Source organism: Strongylocentrotus purpuratus, unplaced genomic scaffold, assembly GCF_000002235.5.
Source record: "Strongylocentrotus purpuratus isolate Spur 01 unplaced genomic scaffold, Spur_5.0 spur5_scaffold_9, whole genome shotgun sequence".
Classification (NCBI taxonomy): domain Eukaryota; kingdom Metazoa; phylum Echinodermata; class Echinoidea; order Camarodonta; family Strongylocentrotidae; genus Strongylocentrotus; species Strongylocentrotus purpuratus.
In genome coordinates this window covers 17,430,524-17,453,604 of record NW_022145615.1, presented here as the reverse complement: position 1 = coordinate 17,453,604, position 23,081 = coordinate 17,430,524, and the positions used below count along the sequence as shown (strand labels likewise).

The 23,081-nt window shown below is 33.8% G+C and overlaps 1 protein-coding gene across 1 annotated transcript in view; it reads right to left on the bottom strand.

Annotated features, from left to right (window-relative positions):
* The window catches only part of LOC581320 (semaphorin-1A), a 36,816-nt gene that overhangs the window by 8,109 nt on the left and 5,626 nt on the right, over positions 1-23,081 (bottom strand). Inside the window, exons 3-11 of the mRNA XM_030977065.1 lie at positions 21,964-22,103; positions 17,657-17,731; positions 15,259-15,381; positions 14,275-14,413; positions 12,468-12,620; positions 9,374-9,498; positions 4,375-4,471; positions 3,453-3,516; positions 880-1,033 (exon numbers count right to left, since the gene is read on the bottom strand). Coding sequence (XP_030832925.1) covers positions 880-1,033; positions 3,453-3,516; positions 4,375-4,471; positions 9,374-9,498; positions 12,468-12,620; positions 14,275-14,413; positions 15,259-15,381; positions 17,657-17,731; positions 21,964-22,103 — 1,070 coding nt within the window. The remainder of the gene's footprint in view (positions 1-879; positions 1,034-3,452; positions 3,517-4,374; positions 4,472-9,373; positions 9,499-12,467; positions 12,621-14,274; positions 14,414-15,258; positions 15,382-17,656; positions 17,732-21,963; positions 22,104-23,081) is intronic.

Sequence of the window (23,081 nt, the reverse complement as noted above, 5' to 3'; positions counted from 1 at the left end):
ATATATAGTTAATTAAGGAGAGGAACCTACTCTTTGTCTCATGAGGAATTTGAAGTGGAAAGATTTGGAGAAACATTCCATACTTTCAGTGCAATACAATGAATATCAAAAAACAGATTTGACACAATGGATATCAAATGCTCAGTAATCAACAAATACAAACAAATGATGCCATGCCAACTTTTAGAGTATCATCTTACAATTATCCAAGGTAACTTTCTAGCTTTCTTGTGTTATTATATACATGTACATGTAGGTTGAGGGCAATGAAGGTTCAACAAACTTTTCAGCTACCAGGGGCAACTCTAATCAACATGTCAATTATGAAATAGATACGAAAGTAAAGCAAAAGAGGTAGATTTTATATGGTTGGCACAGTACCAAAAAACAATCCTCTGCTCACATTAAGGTCAATGTCCTTAAAGGAAACCTCACCTTTTAGAATAGGTGTAGGTATTCTAAAAAATAAGATGTATTCCTGCCCTTTGATGTACACTATTTCTTAAGAAAGTGTGCACGAGATATATATATATGAAGATATTCTTGGCATGTAATGACTTTAAGCTGGACGTTGGCTGAGATATGACCATCCAAATAATTAGATTTCAATAGGAAATCACTGTCATTTTGGAATGTTATGAACCAGAGCAAAATAACAGTGATTTCCTATTGAAATCTATTTATTCAAGAGACATATCTTAGCCAATACTTGACATATCCAATTGGTTTTCAACATTTGGACATTATTTATGATGCTCTTTTGGAAAATGAAGTTAAAATTGAGAAATTCTAAAATGGATTTTTATGATGTCACAGCTTCGGTACTCTATATCTTTAATGAAACAATGCCTAGGAGCAATTCTCAGTTCAATAACTTACATCTAGACCTGGTCTAGGAGTAGGGACTTCACTCCTTGGTCTGGTGAGCCAGATATGATCTGATGAGAGGGGACCTTTGAAGCTGCTAGTATCAAAGATTGTATCAATATCTGACAGACGATAGACACATACAGCTGAGCTCTGTGGTCCGTTACTGTGGAAAGATAGATACCAAGGATGATAGTTAAAATTCATAATATTACATTCTTTTTCAATCAATATTCCATTTATAGCCAATATGACAAATGAAATAACATCTGCATGATTAAATGCTCATTTATTTTTAGCCTAGTTCACATGCGACAAGGAAAAATAAACCAAATAAGTGTAATGCACTTTAATATTGTGTATCTTATAAACAGAGAGAGAATGAATGATCACTAAACTCCTGTAATTTAAACAACCCATATTTTCTGAAACTCACATTTGAAATCTTTGGTTTTCTGTTTTATTATTTTAAAGCCAACTGATTAAAATACTCTCAACATATATTATATATCAAATTTTGTGATTATAATTCCAAGTGTAATTCTATACTCTAATTTCTATTGTGTTTTAAATTTATGTCAAAGTTCATTGTAATCGATATGTTTATTTTGTGATTTTGTATGTTTTTATCTGTGAACTATATCGCAATTCAGCCATCAACCGCTGCAAAGATATATTTTAATAAACCTTGAATTGATTTGATTTGATTGATTGAATTGAGAAGCGAGTACTCTCAGGAGCCTTTGTTGTGCACAGCTACTTTTATGTGTACTATTAACTCAAACATAAATTTGTTTTTTATTTTTGTATGATTCAAATAGTTGACCCAACATGTCTGAACTAGCATTTTGTTGTTTTGAACTTATAACATTGGCTTTAAATCATAAAACAGTTGTTATCCGATCATGGCTACAATTCAAAGAAAGTATAAAAATTAACGCTCAAGTTTACACCCATGAGACTACAAACTGTTTGTACAAAATGTATGAGGCCTGACTATGAGAAAATAAGATCTGATTTCATACTGGTATAACCTGGGATAAACACCCTGTTTTCTTGCTGGTAGTGGTAGTCATACAATGTTCATTGCTTTACACAAACAATGTACGGCAGCCTTGTAAGGAATACATTGGCATTATCTCTGTTCAGGAAAAGTAAGACGTATCCTGACCTTCAACATATACTTTCTTTCACCTATTGTACCAGTACTTGTTATTGTATCTTCAGCTATTTTTTTCCTCCTTAACCCCTGTTCTTTATTCTCGTCATGTGTGTTTGCTAAAATTCAACAAGCTTGGTTTCTATTATGATTTTTTAAAGGAAAAGTAACCATTGTGTAAGACATACCAATTTAATGAGACCAATGCTGTTGCATTAGATGTTAGCATTGATGGTAAATTTGCCTTTAATAGTAACTTTCATGGAAACATTGATTTGATTGGCTGTTAAGTGATTTGACCACGGTAGTTAATATTGATGGCAAAGAGACCATCAGGGGGGTGTTTCACAAAGATTCTAAGTTGAACTTATCTCTAAGTTGGACTTAAAAATTATGGAAAGCCGTTAGCATCTTTGAAAATATTTTGTAAAAGTTATTTTGAAAGGCATAAAATGTTGATTCAAATCATTCATATTTTCTATCAACAAGGAGATTTCATGTTCTGGATTTGGAATTTATAAAAAAGTATAAAATACTTGAATTTCTGCTTTTGAATATATTTCATTTTAAGACTCCAATGGCTGTCCATAAATTTTAAGTCCAACTTAGAGTTAAGTTCTACTTAGGATCTTTGTGAAACACCCCCCAGTAGTATTAAAGTTGTTTGCAACAGGGCCCAGATTACCCCTACTATCAAAGATGTTTCAAGTAGTCACCTGAAGAATCAAAAGTGTTTTGAATTGATGCAAAATTCATATCATTGCGAAGGGGAAGCCTTCCTGATCAAATAAAACAACTTCCCTCTTCAAAATATGTTTGGGGCCCGCAGTAATCATCTCTCAAAAATGTTAATTTTGAGATCCAGATTTTCTGCCTTCGGCGACCCTCCATAGAAGGTCAAGATTCGTGATGTCACATTCGAGACACAGCCAGCCAAAAAATTTGCATTTTACACCTTTCCATGATATCTATATGATTTTTCAGCAAACTATTTGTGTTTTTCAAGAGAAAATCTTTCCATCCAAATAAAATTTGTCCATAATTATCAGTTGTGAATTTTCTTCGGGTGAATACTTTGAAATGCCGTTCATTTTACCAGTCATTTATAAATTTTCTGACCCTTAACAAAATTACAATTACTGGCAATCCTATTTACCCTTCCGAAATTGTAAGAAAACAATTCAAATTCTATACAATTACTTTATCATCTACTATTTTGTTTGCTCCCATTGATTATTTGTTTGAATAAATGAACAAGTTTGAAATAAATAAATAAAACTTGAAACTTCATCATTAATGATTCAAACTCAATCTAATGGGCAAGAGACATACTCCATAGATGCAAAAATTCCTACTGCAAACAGTTGAGATTCATTTGCACATAGAAACTAGATTTATAATTTAAAAATAATAGTAATAAACTTACGGTACACCAGAGAACACTGCATGAATGTAGTGATCTAATCCTCTCTCTTCAACAAATATGTCCTCTGCAGAAAGAAAAAATGATGAGAGGGGTATATCATGAGGAGAAAGAGAGATAGAGAGAGAGAGAGAGGAGAAGAGATAAAGGAGTACAAAGAACAGAATGAAAAGAAAAGGGGAAATAGTAGGAGAAAGTATTAGAGGATGGAAGAAGTACATGCAACAACAAAGAAGAGTGATAGAAACATGAGAGAAAGAGGTAATACAGTGAAGAGAGAATGCAGAAGATAAGAATAAATGAAAAAACAAGAGGTACCAGTAGTCAAAGGGGGGTAGAGGAAGAGGCGGAGAGAAAGAGATGGAATTATTTATAACAAAATATTAGTGTATATTTTACCCTTCAGCATCTAAACAGCCCAAAACCGCCCCTCCTTTTAATCACTGAACCACCCAAAATCGCCCTTCTGTTTTCGTCTGCTTTCAACGCTGTAGTATCCCTTCTATGGGGTCTACCGTGATAATGTTACACGTGTGTAATCTACAGTAGGATTCTGTATGGACAAATGTTCTTCCAGTGAGTAATAGGCCATTCTTACAAAATCTCTAGTTGCGAATGGGTTAAAGTGGAAAGAAAAGAGAATGAGTGATATAACCAACAACAAAAACAAAGGAAGGAGAAATTAAAAAAATAATAATATAAAGAGTTTTGCCAATGGGGCTGTGCAGGGCATTTAGATATTGATTACTCATATTAGTCAATTATAACTAAAAAAACAGTTGTCAGCAATATATTAAGTATAATTCTATAATACTGTATTTTGTACGCCCTAGGTACAGCTCTTATTACATTATACCATCAGTCAGATCAAAATTTTCAATATCAGTGAAATGCATACAGATAGTGAAAAAAAGGGACTACTTACGTATTTCATTGTAATATAAAGCAAAATCCCCATCAATAAAACAGCTCAACCTTGCTTTCTGAAAACTTGACCAATATCTGGTAATTCCAACATCATCCTAAATGCAAATACATAATTTAGAGATAGAATTGACATCAGGAAAGCCATCATGTACACATTATCAACATCTATCAAGTCAGATTGATGGGTAAATGTTGTAAATGTTTTATTTTATTTTCATTTATATATCTTTTTCTTTATATGTCTTTTTGGAGACAGAAGGGCATTAACCCATATCTACACAGCCTCATGCTCTTCTGTCACCAAAAAGACAAAATATGCTATAAATGTACTGTATAGCTGCTTACTACCGGTACTACATTGAATGGTGAATCCTGATTGGCTAACAGATAAATTTCGATTGGTTGATGGAAACAAATCTCATCAAATGGTGAATTCTGATTGGTTGTTGGATCAACACGCACTTCATACTCTTCTGTCTCCAAACAGACAAAATATCCTATAAATGTACTGTATAGCTGCTTACTACTCTGTACATTGAATCGTGAATCCTGATTGGCTAACAGATCAATAATATTAAGTGATATATTTTGATTGGTTGATGGAAACGAATCTCTTCAAATGAAGAATTCTGACTGGCTATTAATCTGATCAATAATATTAAGTGATATAGTTTGATTGGTTGATGGATAAACAAATCTCATCATATTACGAATTCTGATTGGTTAACAGAGCAATAATATTAATGGGAACAAATCTCATCAAATGATGAATTATGTTGGCTAAAAGATCAATAATATTAAGTGATAAATTTTGATTGGTTGATGGAAACGAATCTCATCAAATGAAGAATTCTGACTGGCTATTAATCTGATCAATAATATTAAGTGATATATTTTGATTGGTTGATGGATAAACAAATCTCATTAAATGACAAATTCTGATTGGTTAACAGATCAATAATATTAATGGGAACAAATCTCATCAAATGATGAATTCTGTTGGCTAAAAGATCAATAATATTAAGTGATGTATTTTGATTGGTTGATGGATATTAAAACAAATCTTATCAAATGAAGAATTCTGACTGGCTATTAATCTGATCAATAATATTAAGTGATATATTTTGATTGGTTGATGGATAAACAAATCTCATCATATTACAAATTCTGATTGGTTAACAGAGCAATAATATTAATGGGAACAAATCTCATCAAATGATGAATTATGTTGGCTAAAAGATCAATAATATTAAGTGATATATTTTAATTGGTTGATGGAAACGAATCTCTTCAAATGAAGAATTCTGACTGGCTATTAATCTGATCAATAATAATTAGTTATATATTTTGATTGGTTGATGGATAAACAAATCTCATTAAATGACAAACTAAGATTGGTTAACAGATCAATAATATTAATGGGAACAAATCTCATCAAATGATGAATTATGTTGGCTAAAAGATCAATAATATTTAGTGATATATTTTCTAAACCGATCTTAACTGCCTAATGGGTCGGTTTGTTAGATGTACACATAAACCTGTACACTTGAAACTAGGAGGTAAGCACATGCCATTGCTTCTACACAAACACATGCTCAGATTATTACCGGTACAGACATATTTTTCAAAGTCATAAAAATGTATTAGTCTGACCGTCTCATGAACATATTTTCTTTTCTTGCAGGCAGTTATTCCTGAAATATTCTAGAAGCATAACTGAGCCATGGCCACATATACACGTGAGAATAATTGATCATGTTTTGTAACTGAAGATTTTTTTCCCCTTTTAATAAAGTTAAAAACATCCTCCACAAAAAAAAAGTGAAATAAAAGATCACTATTTCAGCATACCGGTAGTTAACTTTCATTGAGTAATTGGTCTTGCTAAACAATTTAGCTTTTCATAGGTATTCAATATTCCAGATTTATATCAATCTGTATAATTATATTGATGACTGATCATTGTGTACTTGACAAAAAAATGATGAATTGCATATATTTCCATGTAATTTGAATTTTAATGTTCATTTTTATCTATCATATACATGTGCAATCCAGCTTACTGCTGCAAACCATGTTGTTTAATAAACCATTTGTGAATTGAATTGATTTTCAGTGATTTAACATTTACCAAGCTGACAATTAACCACAAGAATTAGATGTACGTACTTCATTCTACGTGCTGAACCTTCCGTATACCCAACTCATTTATTATCTCACAGATTTTACTTACTTAGAACCAAGAATTGACCGCCATTACTGAAGTATTTATTTGCACGTTTAATTGCCATCAATCAAAAACTTAATCACAATTATAGATACATTTGAGAACGAAGAGGAAAGAAAAAGTTTAAAATGTATAATCATGACAGACAATATAATATCAATTTACCCTTCCATAAAAGTTTGATTAGAATTAAATGCCACTTACAGAATGAAAACACAAATGTCATATTTCCTTGTTTCATATTCGATTCGTGCAAGATTGAAAGCCTCAGTAAAGACACGAGTTTGAATAAATTTACTCTCTATTCCTGTCTAAATGTTTGTAAACTTGTACATGTACCTGGGGAAAATGAACCCTGATTTCCTGCTCAAAATTGCAATCTTACCACAGGCTTTATAAACCCTTGATTGCTCTAATTTTCTTCATTTTGTTATACCTGGGGAGTGTTTCACAAAGATCCTAAGTAGAACTTAACACTAAGTTGGACTTAAAAAGTATGGACAGCCATTGGAGCCTTAAAATGAAATATATTCATAAGCAAAAAATTGGAGTATTTTAGACTTTTCATCAATTCCACATCAAGAACATGAAATCTCCCATGATAATAGAAAATATGAATGATTTGAATCAATATTTTATGCCTTCTAAAAAAAAAATTACAAAATATTTTCAAGGATGCTAATGGCTTCCCATAAATTTTAAGTCCAACTTAGAGATAAGTTCAACTTAGGATCTTTGTGAAACACCCCCCTGTACATTTAACTTGGGGAAAAAGAACTTTAACATTCCTACTAAAGGCTGCAAAATGTCCTCATTTTGTAAAACCTTCATTCCTCTCATTTTCTACATGTTTGTATACTTGTACATGTAACTGGGAAAAAAAGAACTTTATCAATTTCTATAAAGGTTGCAAAATTTAGTCAGACAAAAAGGAAAATTACTTTTAATAGGCATTAGAAACCATTTTCACTTTACCACTTTCCACAGAGCTGCATGTGTTACACAAAACCAGCTAGGGGATCAAACCCCTGACCTTTGCATTTCAAGTCAAGTGCATAAACTACTTGACCAAGACACCTCCACTCGGAACCAAGAATTGACCTCTGTGATACTGAAGTGTTTATTAGCACATTTAAATGCCAAAAATCAAAAATTCAAAAACCATTGAATATAGATACATTCATAAATCTAAAGGAAAGAATAAAAATACTTAAGTATATTCATGACAGACTTTAAAATATTAATTTAAGTAATAAATCAAACAAAAATCACAATATATATCCTGCCATATAAGATTGATTAGATTAAATGCCACTTCCAGAAAGGATACAAAAATTTGGTATTTCTTTGTTTCACTTTCACTACGTGCAAGGAAGAAAACTTCAGTATCATAGACATGAATTTAAATAAATTTACTCTCAAATCCTTAAAACATGATTACTCTCAATTTCTACATGTTTGTATACTTGAAGATGTAAATGGGGAAAAAGAACTTTATCATTCTTTGTCAAGGTTGCAAATTTTCTCAGATTAAAAGAAAGAAAAAAAAGAAGAAAAAAAACAAATCACTTTCGGCATTAGAAACCATTTTCACTTTGCCACTTTCCAAAGAGCTGAATGTAACACAAAACCAGCAATCCCTTGTTCATGGGTGAGATTTCTCGTGAGGACCTAAATCATTTCCTGGAGTATGCAATACTATACGAATAATGCATTGTTATGTGTGCATTCTAGAAGATAATGCAACATCACAAGGTTAAAATAACAACAGAGCAAAAAACAAAGCATTGTTATTGATTGTGTTTCATGTTAATTGCAACAGAACATAACAACATAAATTTAACTTGGCAACAAATTCTCAGGGGAAAACAGAAAGCTTGGGAATAGAGGAAGTCTCTACATTTCCTGCATCCCCATCCCAAACTCCCACAAAAAAAATATTGGTATATACCTGAAGACTACTACAGACTATACATGTACATGTAGCTAAATTTGATTAACAACTTTGCTATATTACAAATGTACAAAACCATTGTTACCAGTGGTATCTAAAATATATCGCATATTTCAATACTTGTCCCGGGCCATTTTTTATTTTTTTATTTTTGAATGTTTAATTAAATAGATTAATAAATAAATAGATAAATAAATAAAAAATATTGGTTTTGATAACATGCTGAATTTGATTCAAAACTTTCCTTTATTACAAAAGCTGGGCACAACATCATGATACATGAACCTGTGGCATGAAAAAATATATCACAACAGATCACTAATCAATCTCACACGCTAACTGGAATCTTTTAGGAATGTCGAGAAATGTTGTTTACAATCAATGGCTTCTAAAAATAGATTCAATGAACAATGAAAGTGGATTGAACTGTACCTGGATCTTTCTTCCAAATGCTTGAAAAAACATGTCAAGGTTCAAGTAAATTTATTAGTAGTCATTATGCTGTGAGGGCACAAATGTGCTTTTCCTTTGATTTCAATGTGTGTTCTACTTTAGATGATTGTAATTATGTGTACCATTATGATTGTATTAAGAAATAGTTAAATATATATATTTTTTTGTGTGTGTTTCTTTTCAAAACTATTATGCCATTAATATATGCCATTTAATTGTCCTGCCCCCCCCCAAAAAAAAAAAACAACAACAACAACAACAACAGCTGGTGTAGCGCTTTATTAGAAAGCATCACAAAATATTATTAGATTATCACTATTAACAAAGATGAATGTCAAAGAGTTAAAAGAGAAGACTGACCTTGCAAACTCTGGCCACTCTACTGTACACCATCTTGCCTTGATTCACATGCTCAACGGCTAACTCACGATAGAAGTAGTACACTCGATCTCCAATCACCAATGGTTTACCAACAAAGTCAGCCTCTGTGTGATGTCATTATGAATGGAGAAAATGAAATGGAAATCATCAGGGCCGGTATTCAATTCAATACTAATAGCATAAGTAAGAAATTTACTAAGTAAATGGCGTAGTTAAGTAATTTACTTATCTCGTATTCAAAAATGCATTTTAGACTTATACTTACGTAAGCCAAAATCTAAGTAAAAAACTTACTGATAAGCATTGTGACATCACATGGTCAATCAAAAGTAATGCGCAATTGATGCATTGCAATAAATGCGCAGGTTATGATACTGCGTAAGAAAACCATATGCCTGCCAATCAAGGCCTCCAAATAATTGACTTAAGTCTGGTATGGAGTTGGCTTAGATTTAGAGTACAATACTTAGCCAAAAAGTGTAAATTGAATTCCATAATTAGCCAAGTATTTTATCTAAGCCAAATACTAAGTAAAAAGCTTAAATGTTGTACTTAAGTATTGAATTGAATATGGGCCCAGGCCCCTATTTCATAAAACTTGTCATCAATAAACAAATGCTAAATTTCGATGACAAATTTGCTCTCAGGCAAATCAAATGCCACGATTTCAGTAGCGTAAGACAGTTATCGTAACATGTTATTGATAACAAGTTTCATGAAACAGGGCCCAGATCAACTTCTGTACCACCAAATTTTATATCATTTGTCACAAATGAACTTTTAAGTCATATACTTTGACTTGTAATGCTTGTTTTACCACTGATACAATGTAAACTGGGTATAATGAACGTGTAGGGTAGTGAACTTCAGCACACGAGGGCGATGGCTTTTATTATGGGAAGAGAAATCATACCCATTTTTTTTTCAACACAAAATTCAATCCACAAAAAATCTTCTCTTTTTTGTTTTTGTTTTGTTGCCTATGAGTTATGGAGGGGTTTAAAAAAAAACTAGATGGAATTCGACTGCGCGCAGTCGAAAATGATGCCTCCGTCATAGAGCAATTTTACAAACCGAAACGGAAGAAATTTTTCAAATTCAAGTTCAATTGTAATCCATTAACATGTTCTCAGAATATCGTGATTACAAGCAATTTCTCATATACATATATGACCCTTTGATCTTTGACCTCATGACCCTAAAATCTACTCAGTTCATTGGCTCTGCAAGATTTCCTGAGTTAAATAGTAATCCATCTGTCAGTTCTAATGATAATGCGTCCACAAGCTATTTTTGCATACATAATGAGCCCATGACCTTTGATCTTATGAACCATTCATTGGCTCTGCAAGATACATAAATGATCTAAGTTTGGCAGGAATCCATCAATCTGTTCTAATGATAATACGATCACAAGCTATTTTTGCATACATAATGAGCCGCATGACCTTGACCTTTACCTCATGACCCCAAAATCTAATCAGTTCATCAGCTCTGCAAGTAACATACATGACCTAAGTTTGGCAGGAATCCATCAATCGGTTCTTCAGATAACTAGATCACAAGCTGTTTTTGCATACATAATGAGCCCTGTGACCTTTGACCTTTGACCTCGTAACCCCAAAATCTAATCAGTTCATTGGCTCTGCAAGATACATACATGACCAAAGTTTGGCAGGAATCCATCAATCGGTTGTTCAGATAACGCGATCACAAGCTGTTTTTGCATACATAATGAGCCCTGTGACCTTTGACCTTTGACCTACGTGCTCCAAAATCTAATCAGATTGTTTTCCTATAGTGATACACACTATCACTAAGTTTGAAGTTTAAATCTCCAGTGGTTCTTGAGATATCATGATAACAATCTCAATGTATGGAATTTCATAAGTTGACCTCTGTGACCCTTGACCTTTGACATACGTGCTCCAAAATCTAATCAGATCGTCTTCCTATGGTGATACACACTATCCTTAAGTTTGAAGTTTAAATCTCAAATGGTTCTTGAGATATCATGATAACAATCTCAATGTATGGAATTTCATAAGTTGACCTCTGTGACCCTTGACCTTTGACATACGTGCTCCAAAATCTAATCAGATCGTCTTCCTATGGTGATACATACTATCCTTAAGTTTGAAGTTTAAATCTCAAATGGTTCTTGAGATATCGCGCTAACAAACTCAATACAAGGAATTTCATAAGTTGACCTCTGTGACCTGTGACCTTTGACCTACGTACTCCAAAATCTAATCAGATCGTCTTCCTATGGTGATAAATACTATTCCCGAGTCTTAAGTTTAAATCTTAAATGGTTCTTGAGATATTGTGATAACGGTCAAACGGGACGGACGGACGGACGTACGGACGGACAACCCGAAAACATGATGCCTCCGGCACCACCTTCGGTGGCGGAGGCATAAAAATTAAAAACATGTTTACCATCAGGATAAACTTGGGGTTATATCAATGGGGGTAAACAATAGAAAATATTGTTACAATTCAATTCAATTCAAAACTTTATTCAAACTTTGTAAAACAATTTACAATGACAATATACAATCTAATGGTTAAGACCCCTAAGAAGCAGAATTCTGCTTGTAATTGGGGCCCTGTAACAAACAATAACAAGATAGTGAACACAATTAATAGTAATACAAAGTAAAAGACTTGCATAATACAAGCATGCACATACATCGCAACACACACACACACATTCATGAAGAAGGTTTTGCAGAAAGAATAAAAAGGAGAGAAAATAGGAAAGAAAGAAATAAAAGTACATGTAAAAGAAAGAAAGGAAAGAGAAGTACTGTACCTACTTAACCATGGACATCATTCTTTGAAAAATACCTTTTTTGTTTTAAATTTATCATTGCTTTAAATCTGTTACTTGTAGAACTGGATCTTAGGTCATGATTCAATGAATTCCTTTCACGTACCATATGAAACATTTGAAACATTTGGAACATTTATATATTAAAGAAAAAACAATCGGCATTACTTTTGTAGCCACTAGCCAGTGCCTGCATTATTTGAAATACATGATGGCTTGAGAAGGGAAATAGCTTACCGTTGACTGATCGAGAGAAGTAAGATGTCGTATCGAGCCGTTTAGTGAACGATGTATCCGAGCCACCGGAACCTGCAGGGTAAACATCAACCCTGGAGATAGACGTCTCTGACTTGCCATGGGTCAGTGAAACTCCCAGGAATAACTGACCATCTGAAACATTAAGACATATTACTATAGTCAAGCCTGCTTTAGTGACCACCTGTCTACAAAGACCACCTGTCTACAAAAAGCATTTTTTTTTTTTTTTTTTATTGAAAATGGTTTTTCATTGAAACATGTACTAAAGGAACCCATGTTTCCCTTGGAATTGAATGGAATTGAATTGAATTGAATTGAATTGAATCAAGGTTTATTAAAAAAAACATGTGTCGCAGCCCAATGGCTGAATTGATCATGTGTACAAATAAAACCCTCATTGCATATTTCAAACATAAAATACAGTTACTATAGACAGGTTTGACTGTGCTTAGAATTTGGCAGACTGTCTGTCATACAATATACAAAAGAGTCACATAGATGCTGGTAAAACATCCTTTGAAATGGTTTAAGATAGGCACGATCTTTCATCCATACTGCAAACGAAAATACTGAACGTTTTGATGAGACTTGGCTACATAACTTAGAATATTTAAGTAATCAAACTAGTATCATACCATCGACCATGTGATAACTAAGCAGTATATCTGCATGATATACACTAGTCCTGGGTCTAATATATTCAAATATTCAAACTATTCTAATAGTTTACTGCCAATCGACAATCAAATACTACTTTTTCCACTATTCGCATGTTCCCCTAACAACGAATGTGATTTCGATGTTTGAATACGGTATATCTAATACTTCATAACGACATTGGCATTCAAAACATCAAGAAAGTACTACATAATAGACAATAACCAGGCAAAAGTAAAGCAAAGTGGAATCTTAAGTCCAAAAATTGAATGACGAGTATATTTTCTTTGATCCTGAATTTGTATATGTACATACAGTATGTGGCAATTTTATTGACTGTTCATAGATGATTGATAAAATGTAATTGAATCATTACTTCTGTATAACTGTCTCAGTTATATTATCTGTGTTTTTATAGTAATTTTGATCAAATTTCTACTGGTATTTTGGGGCTTGTTCACTTGTATGTGCCATGCAAAATATTGCTTGCCAGTTCGGGTCTAAAAATTGTAGCAATGATGAAATGTACATTTCTTTGATTCTGAATTTAAATGACAATTTTGTTTTACTCTAGATGATTGATAAATTGTGAGAATCATTACTCCACAATTATCATTTAAGTAATTGTCTCTCATGTCCACCCCACCCCCATGTTGTTTTGATAGTCATTTGATCCCATTTCGTCTGGCATTTTATGGCTTGTTTACGTACTTGTTTGTGCAAACGTGTGTTTGAGCCTGATCAACCGTCGTGATCGACATCAAAAATGAAAGTAAGAATGACTGTAAACCCTTCAATATTTTATCGCTTAACCAACTAAGTTTTATATCACCGTATAGAAATCCTATCTGGAGAGAGAGAGAGAGAGAGAGAGAAAGAGAGAAAGAGAGATAGAGAGAGAGAAAGAGAGAGAGAGAGAAAGAGAGAGAGAGAGAAAGAGAGAGAGAGAGAGAGAGAGAGAGAGAGAGAGAGAGAGCGTAGAGAGAGAGAGAGACATATATATTTACATTATGTTTATCCAGGGCCTTCATCTCAAGGTGAACACACAATTAAAACAGATCATCAAGGATAAATGATGGTCATTAAAAAGAGTAATCGAAGATGTCTATCAAGCCGTCAATCAACCTACCGGAATATTGTGAAGTTGCGTTCAGTTCCCAGTGTTTGGGTGCTATCCCAGTGCCATCCACAGTCCCGTGACCTTGTGCAGTACTGAATGAACATGTTCCCTCACCTCTAGGTCCTGGACAACTTACTCCTTCTATGCCCTGCAATACAAAAACATAACCCTCTCATCAAGATTTAAAGGCATCATTTATTTAAACAATGTTAAATCTGAGATGCCTGGCCCTACGTGTTATCAGTGTCTGTGATATGGAGTAATATTGAAGCCCTAAACAAATTGCGCTTCAAAATGATCATGAAGTGCCTTAGTTAAAAACTTTGAGTGACCGGTTATACCATACTCATTTTCCCCAATAGAATGTAGTGTTATTAAAAATGTTAGGAAAACCTTTTTTTTAATTTCGATTTCCATTCATAAATATCTTGATATTCAGACAGGTGATTGGCTTGTAAAAGTCATGGGGTTCCTGACTGACCTGTATCCATTTTGCTTGCATGACCATACTGTGTTTGATGCCAGGAATTATGAAAAGAAAGCTTTAAAATCCTTCAATTGGCACCACACTGAGAGGTTCTGAATCACAATTTTGATCGAAATTGGCAATTTTCTTAACCTCTTTTCAAAGTCTGTACATAAAGATATTGTTTTTAGAGACATCTTTATTAAAACGATGGAGCAATAAAAGAAAAAAATTATTGTAATAATGATAAATTAGTTGTCACTGTCATCGACGTAATTAATGAAAACGTAACAAGCTCATGCAGTGTTCATATAACAGCCCTTTGGCGAGCTGCCAGTATCATTCCGGCACTGAGATACTTTGTGTATTTCTGTCAAGATAACCTCAGCGCAAACTTCTATGTAGGCTAAGTATTGCCCTTACGTTTTAGCCATTTTCACAAGGAAAGATTCATTCATTACTTTATACAATTCATCCAAACTTGACACTTATAAAAAGAAAAGAAAATGGAGACAAGGGAGACTCACCGCACTATTTCTCGTTACATTACAGGTGTAACATCTTGGATTGAGGGCATTGGTTCCACACACCAGCAGCATGTTATTGGTCATTATCTCAGCAATCCTTATAAAGTTGAAACAGTCTCTATCCTGTAGACATAAAAAGGCAGTGAAGTACAGAAGTAAGATCATTAGCGGTTCCGGGAGTGGTAAAGTGGTGGTGGTAGTGGGAAGTGGTAGCGGTGGTCGGAAACGAAAGAGGAAGTAGTAGGTATTAGGGATAATTGAAAAAGTGGTGATAGTGGTAAAAGTAGTAGTAGTGGTAGTTGTGGTAGTAGAAGTGGTAGTAGTACTAGAAGTGGAGATATTATTATTATCATTATTTATAGTAGTAGTAGCTGTACCAGTACATTAAGTAGTTGTTGTTTTTGCTTTTGTTGTAGTAGTGGTGGTGATGGTAGTGGTGGTGGTGGTAGTGGTGATGGTGGTGGTAGTGGTGATGGTGGTGGTGGTGGTGGTATTATTGGTAGTGGTATAGGTAGTGGTAGAGGTAGTAGTATAGTAGTAGTAGTAGTAGTAGTAGAAGTGGAGATATTATTATTATCATTATTTATAGTAGTAGTAGCTGTACCAGTACATTAAAGTTGATATTCTAAGACAATCCCAAATATTGAGATAATTACATCAATAGAAAGCTTTTAACCCCCATAAAAACACTAAATGGTGTCCAACTGACAAAACAAGTTTAGAATGGTGAATTTATGCGAGTAAACTCTACCAAACTATCTAAGTCTGAAACCCGGAAGTGCATGTAGAGTCGGGCCTCTATCCGTGACGTCACAAATAGGGCTCAGTGAGAGTGAATGGCAGTGATATCCCTACGTAAATGCTATCCTGTCAGAGCTTAGATTTGTTGTTGTTAATGAGTATATTTGATGGATTTTATTTTTTCATTTGAATGAAGAATAACGAAGCAACATTTTCCAGTCGCTGATTTCCTTTTATATCCTCATATTCACCTATTTGGTAGAGATTTAAGACGAGTATACTGCTTGGGAAACAAGGTTAAATCATGCACGTTTGAATAGGCGTATGCATTATCTTGTCATCAGAGGAGCAGTTTTGTAAAACGAATAGGCCTAGAAATATGATAGTACTTATCCTAGATGTGTGTGACTGCCTCAAAAAAGGATACAGTACCAGTTAAACATTTTATGTTGTAAAATATCAAACTTGAACGAGATCATGCAAGCGCACTTCCTCGATAATATTTTGACAACGTCTAGTGATCGAACGATATTCATCCGCGAGTGATGCGGCTCTTGCACGAACGTTCGTGAAGCGAGAAGAATCAGGAGGTAAGACCAGGCCGCTGCTCTAGCGCGGCTTGCTTGTGATGGAACGTACGTGCGCTAGTTGTATATGTTTATCGGCAATTGCAAGAGAATGAAAGCGACGTTACCAGCTAAGAAAAACAACTAATAAAGACTTGCTCATGACTGCCGGTGTCAGAATTGGTATATCGCACAATTAATGCACAGCATGGAAGAAGATGAAGGATCTTCAGGGCCAAGGAAGGCGAAAGACATGGGAAAAGGGAAAAAGAAACCATCATGAGATCGCTGTATGGTAATGAACTGTGCATGGGGATACGGTCCACTTACCACCAGACAGCTACCGTTCACTCCGTGCCTGGGCCAATTTCAACACCAAAACAAAAATTACATGATGAAAATATCGACTAATAGCACATCGTTGGCATGTATATGTCATAATTTTTAAAAGGGGAATTGTTATTAATACTATGAAATATTAGGGGAAGGTAAAGAATTGTACATAGAATTATGATTTATTAGACTTTTCAGCCTTTGTAACAAAAATAAGCAGAAAATCTATTCTCTCTGCACATGCTTTCTATGGAACATCCGGGTACGTGAATATACTCTTTTCCGGACGTGATGTCATAATAGTAGACCAGCGCCGTGACTGATTTTCTATGCAAAGAGAGGCGAATATTTTCGACATTTCAATTAAGGATTTCGAGTAGCCAGAATTTTGTTGTGATATACTATGTAATTGAAAAACTTAATAACATATGCTTGCCGTAGGTACCAAATTAAGGGACATTTATTTGCTTAGAATATCAGCTTTAAGTAGTTGTTGTTTTTGCTTTTGTTGTAGTAGTGGTGGTGGTGGTGGTGGTGGTGGTAGTATTGGTAGTGATAGAGGTAGTAGTATAGTAGTAGTAGTAGTAGTAGTAGTAGTAGTAGTAGTAGTAGTAGTAGTAGTAGTAGTAGTAGTAGCAGTAGTAGTAAAAGTTCACAACAATATTTATTACCGACCTTACCAATAGAGTCATCAAATGGTTACATGAAATGGAAATGATTTAAAATGATATGATGAAAGTGAATGAAAACAAACTTACACTTTTAAATGTTGTACGAGCACGACACTGGATAAATGCATTTCCATTGTCACACGTTTTGAATTCCTCTATATTCTGGAGAGAATAAAGATAAAAAAGAACAGAATTAATGAGAATTTCCTGTACAGACAAGTATACATTCTGGACAGGAACCACATAGAGAGCATACACTGTACTGTAATCTATCCCTGACTAAACTACAGACAAATCATGTTTCATTTGTTTCATTTTATCTTTATTTCACAAACCATGATAAAAAATATTTTATAAATATATAAAATTTATATATATCTGATGGGATAAAAAGTAAAGAAAATTGCATAAAACTGTTAAAAAAATACATAAAAATATTGGAAAAAGAAATATTGAGGTTTAAAACTACAATAACTACATGTAGATGGAATTTTGACTGCACGCAGTCAAAAATTATGCCTCCGCAATAGAGCAATTTTACAAACCAAAACGGAAGCAATTTTTAAATTTCAAGTTTGATTGTAATCCATCTGTCGGTTGTAATGATAATGCATTCACAAGCTATTTACATGTATAGTCATACATAATGAGCCCCATGACCTTTGACCTGATGACCCTAAAATCTAATCAGTTAAAATTCAAGTTTGATTGTAATCCATCTGTCGGTTTTAATGATAATGCATTCACATACATAATAAGCCCCATGACCTTTGACCTGATGACCCTAAAATCTAATCAGTTAATTGGCTCTGCAAGATACATATATACATGTCTTGAGTTTGATAGTAATCTGTCTATTGGTTCTCATGATAATGCTCACATAATGATCACAAGCTATTTGTGCATACATAATGAGCCCTGTGACCTTTGACTTCGTGACCCCAAAATTTAATCAGTTCGTTGGCTCTGCAAGATACATACATGACCCAAGTTTGGCAGGAATCCATCGATCGGTTCTTGAGATAACGCGATCATGCGTTATTTTTGTATACATAATGAGCCCTGTGAACTTTGACCTTCGACCTCGTGACTCCAAAATCGAATCAGTTCATTGGCTCTGTTAGATACATACATGACCCAAGTTTGGACGGACGGACAACCAGAAAACATAATGCCTCTGGCTACTTTGTAGCGGAGGCATAAAAATGGTTTGCGAGGCATAAGTAACAAGACAAAGATCTCATATATGTCTTCGCTCTAAATTTAGTAGGTATGCAAAATAGATGGAATTATTTGTGACATACATCTATCACAATGAAAACAAAAAGCCTTTCTCTTGTGATTCTTGAGATGTCCCAATAGCAAGGCTAAAACCTGTACTTTCAGAAATTGACCTCTGTGACCTTGAAACTTTGACCTATTTACTCCAAAATCTATTTAGATCATCTTCCTATGGTGTATACATATCATCAACAAGTTTGAGCCTTATATCTCTAATGGCTCTTGAGATTTTGCAATAACAAGACTATTACAGGTAGCTGGAATTTCAGAAGTTGACCTCTGTGCCATCGACCTAATTACTCTAAAAATTTAATTAGATCGTCTTCCGATGGTGATACATATTTTCACTAAGCATGAGCCTCATAAACTCTAATTGGCAAGGTAGCCCATGTAAGTATAGATGATGGTTCTTTAAAAAAAAAGAACACAATTGAGGTTGATTATAGAATTACAATTAATGTCATCTTCCTTCATATTGTTATCCTTAAATTTTTATCTTAATATTTATTGTACTTAGTACGATAATAATAAGATATGGCCTCTTAAAATACAATTTTTCATCTTTCAATTCTCGCTACCCTAAATAGGTACGAAAATCTCGAAATTCGCGAGACGAGGTAATTTTCACTCTCTCGGGTCGTCACTACAACTTCCGGTATAGAGTCCCATCCCGCTGGCACTAGCGCCTGTGTTCGCTGTGCAGAGTTTTCACGCACGCTAAAATCAGGGTTCTTACGCTTGGAATCATGAGCCCAGCACTGTGCAGCCTCACAAAAGAAAACCATCGTCACTGATGTCAAAAGACGCAAAAAACAACGAATGAAATGTTCAAATAAACGTTGAAATATTTGCGAAAAAAAACAAGACCGAGCAGACGACATATTCGGTGCATACACGTTGTGTGGCGACGGCGTTTTACGTTTGCGCTATCGCGCCTAGTAATATACCGCCTGCACAGGAAGCTGTAATGTCGAAAAGCTATCCCATAATGCAATGCGTGTTTTCAAGATTTTCCCCGGATCTCGGCAGAATCGCTATTTGGGGTAGCGAGAATTGGTTTTATTTTTGTGTTAAACCATAAAAAACCCTTAACCCTTACTGTACTGGACTATTTTGAGCACCTCGTGACTGGGGGGGGGGGCCTGGGAGGCCCCCCCCCCCATGATCTTGGCCGTCGAAAGTCTGATGAACGCGAAAATATTTACATAAGGAACAAGATGGTATAATTAGTTTTTTACTAATATGCAAATTTTTGTCGTTATAGCCCAATTAATTATGCAAAATGCTAATTTTATGCATTTTACAGAAAACTCTTCATAATTGTCTATAGACTTGTGAAGAATGGGGGCCTGGGAGGCCCCCCCCCCCCCCCCCCTATGATCTTGGCCGTAAAAAAGTCTGATGAACGCGAAAATATTTACGTAAGGAACAAGATGGTATAATTAGTTTTTTACTAATATGCAAATTTTTGTCGTTATAGCCTAATTAATTATGCAAAATGCTAATTTTATGCATTTTACAGAAAACTCTTCATAATTGTCTATAGACTTGTGAAGAATGTTGAAAATGTATTGAATAAATGTTCCTTCATCTGAAATTCATGAGGTTACATTATTTTTATAATATTTGAAAATGCATATCGGTAGGTTGATTTGCATAAATTATGAATACGCATTCATGAATATCAAATCTAGAAATATACAGGGAACTAAAATCATTACAAAAATTGTCAGACTCCACTTTTTGAATGTTAACTGAAACCCATTATTCATATAAAACTTCTTTTCTAACACAACATAGTTATTTTTATGTAATTAATAATGATAATTTATGCAAATTTGATGCGATTTTCAAATATTTATTTTCTTGTGTATTTCATTGTTTTTTATTTCTTATTATATCTATTGTTTTATTTCTAATGTATTCTTTTGTTCTGGAATACATCAAGTTACTTTGAGAAACATATAAAGGCAATTTGATATCAATTCATAGTATTCACATTTCTGCTTGTACATGAATATATGCAATTATAGCATATTTTTGATGACTTCCCTACAAATTTTTATGTAACACCTTACAGGTATATCCGATTTCAACGAAAATGGTATCAAAATGTGCGTAAGACTTGAGGGAAAAATGTGATGAAACAACAATTCAAAATTCCAAGCGGTTGCGGTGCGATCTCCAAAAATGTCGAGGGGGGGCCTCCCAGGCCCCCCCCCCCCCAGTACAGTGAGGGTTAAAAAAACCCACAGAATCCCATAGAAACATGTACACTGTACAAATACATGTAAACCCCCGCAGCTCCCAATTTTCTCATTAGATGTTAATGAAAGAGCAAACATTTTACTCGATGGTTCTTACCAGTAAAAAAAATTCTGACATTTTACTGTCCCAGAGCCAACTAGTACGGTAGTAGTGTCGAGTTTTCTTGAAAATCTTATTTATTTTTTTTGTTGTTGATTTTTTTAGTATGTTCGGTCAGTTTTTTTGTAGAGGTTGGCATCTCTGTTTCAGTCTGTTCACTTTTGCAAAACTAAATAAATGCAGTGGGAAAATTGCTAAATTACAATGATTTAAAGGTACTGGTATGTCCCATTTGCGGGCCAAAAAATATGAAAGACAATACTAATTTAGAACTTCCCTAAACAAAGAGGGGCTTGAAAAATGTCTTTAAGTGGGAAAACAACGATTATTAGCTGTCAAATGGAATTGGGAGCTATAGAGCCAGTAAGTAGTAGTCTTATTTTTTCAGACTATTGTACGGAATGGTCGTACGTTTTATGCTGCGCAAAGATTCAATCAGTTTAATTTTGGCTATTACAAGAAGTGGGTTATTGATGTACAAATGCTCATGTACCCTTTACAGCTCATTTTATGTTTGTTATTACCAAAGATGAAAAAAGCCAGCCACTCAATAGTGTCTGACAGTGAAGTCTAGCGAGTAAACGGTTTCCTTGCATAATTTGAATATTAGGACACTGCTAAAGTTTAAATTTCACAGATAGGACATACATGTACATGACATATTCATAATTCCTACAAAGTCCTACAGAATTTGATGTTGGCTGCAAAAGGTACATACATGTAGTATCTTTAAATAAAATTCTTACCATTGTAAGATTGTGTGGATCGTTATGATTTAATGTGAGCAGCGTTTCCCTTCCACCAATGAGGGCGCTATTTGATTCACTCCATAGAATACGAAAACCCATCGTACCAGGTTTAGAATATACTTTCTCCACTCCTGCAACTGCAATAATGAACAAAAAAATATATGATTATTCACTAATTTCAATCTCAATTTTATAGAGATGTTTTGATACATAAACCACATAAAGGACAATTTATAAACATAATTTTGTACACTTTAGATGTTGACTATTTAAGGTATTTGATAAGCATGTACTGTACATGACACCATAAACTGTATAAATGGTATGGTATGGTATGGTATGGTATTTATTTCATTCTTCATAAAAAACATATACAATACATACAGAGTATTAAAAAAAAAAGAGAGAAATATATAAATACATGTAGAAGGGTAACATTACAAATAATATGAATACAATAAAATTAACAAGGAAATTAGTTAAGAAAGAAAATTTATGTCGAATGAGGGGTCAACAAAAAAGAGCATTTAGCCTTGTTAAACGTTGACCCCTAAACAAATACGTAATTAACATAACATTAAGAAGAAAAAGAAAGCAGGTAGAAACAGTAAAACGGAAAAGGAAAACATTATACAAAAAAAAATAACATATATATATATATATATACTATGATATTCAGGTTATTGAGTACAAATTTGATAAAAACAATTGGAAGGAACGTTTAAAACTATTTAAGGAAGGTTGATTCTTTAGATGGTTTGGAATCGTGCTCCATAGATGAGGACCTTTATAAAAAATAGTAAACTTTGAAATATTAGTTCTAACTTTTGGCAGATGGTATTCAACAGCATTACGTGTATTATAATTATGTATGTTACTATTTAAAATAAATTTTGATGTGATTGGAGATGGTAATAAACCTCTAGAACACATAAACATAAATATTGCAATATTCAATCTATTAATGTCATAAACATTTAGGAGATTTAACTGGGAAAAGATTGGCAAAGTATAAATGGAAAAGTTTAAAATTGTTAATCACAATTGACAGCATAATTTAAATAACTTGATATGTCCCTAAATTATCATGATGATGTAATTACATCATACTTGTT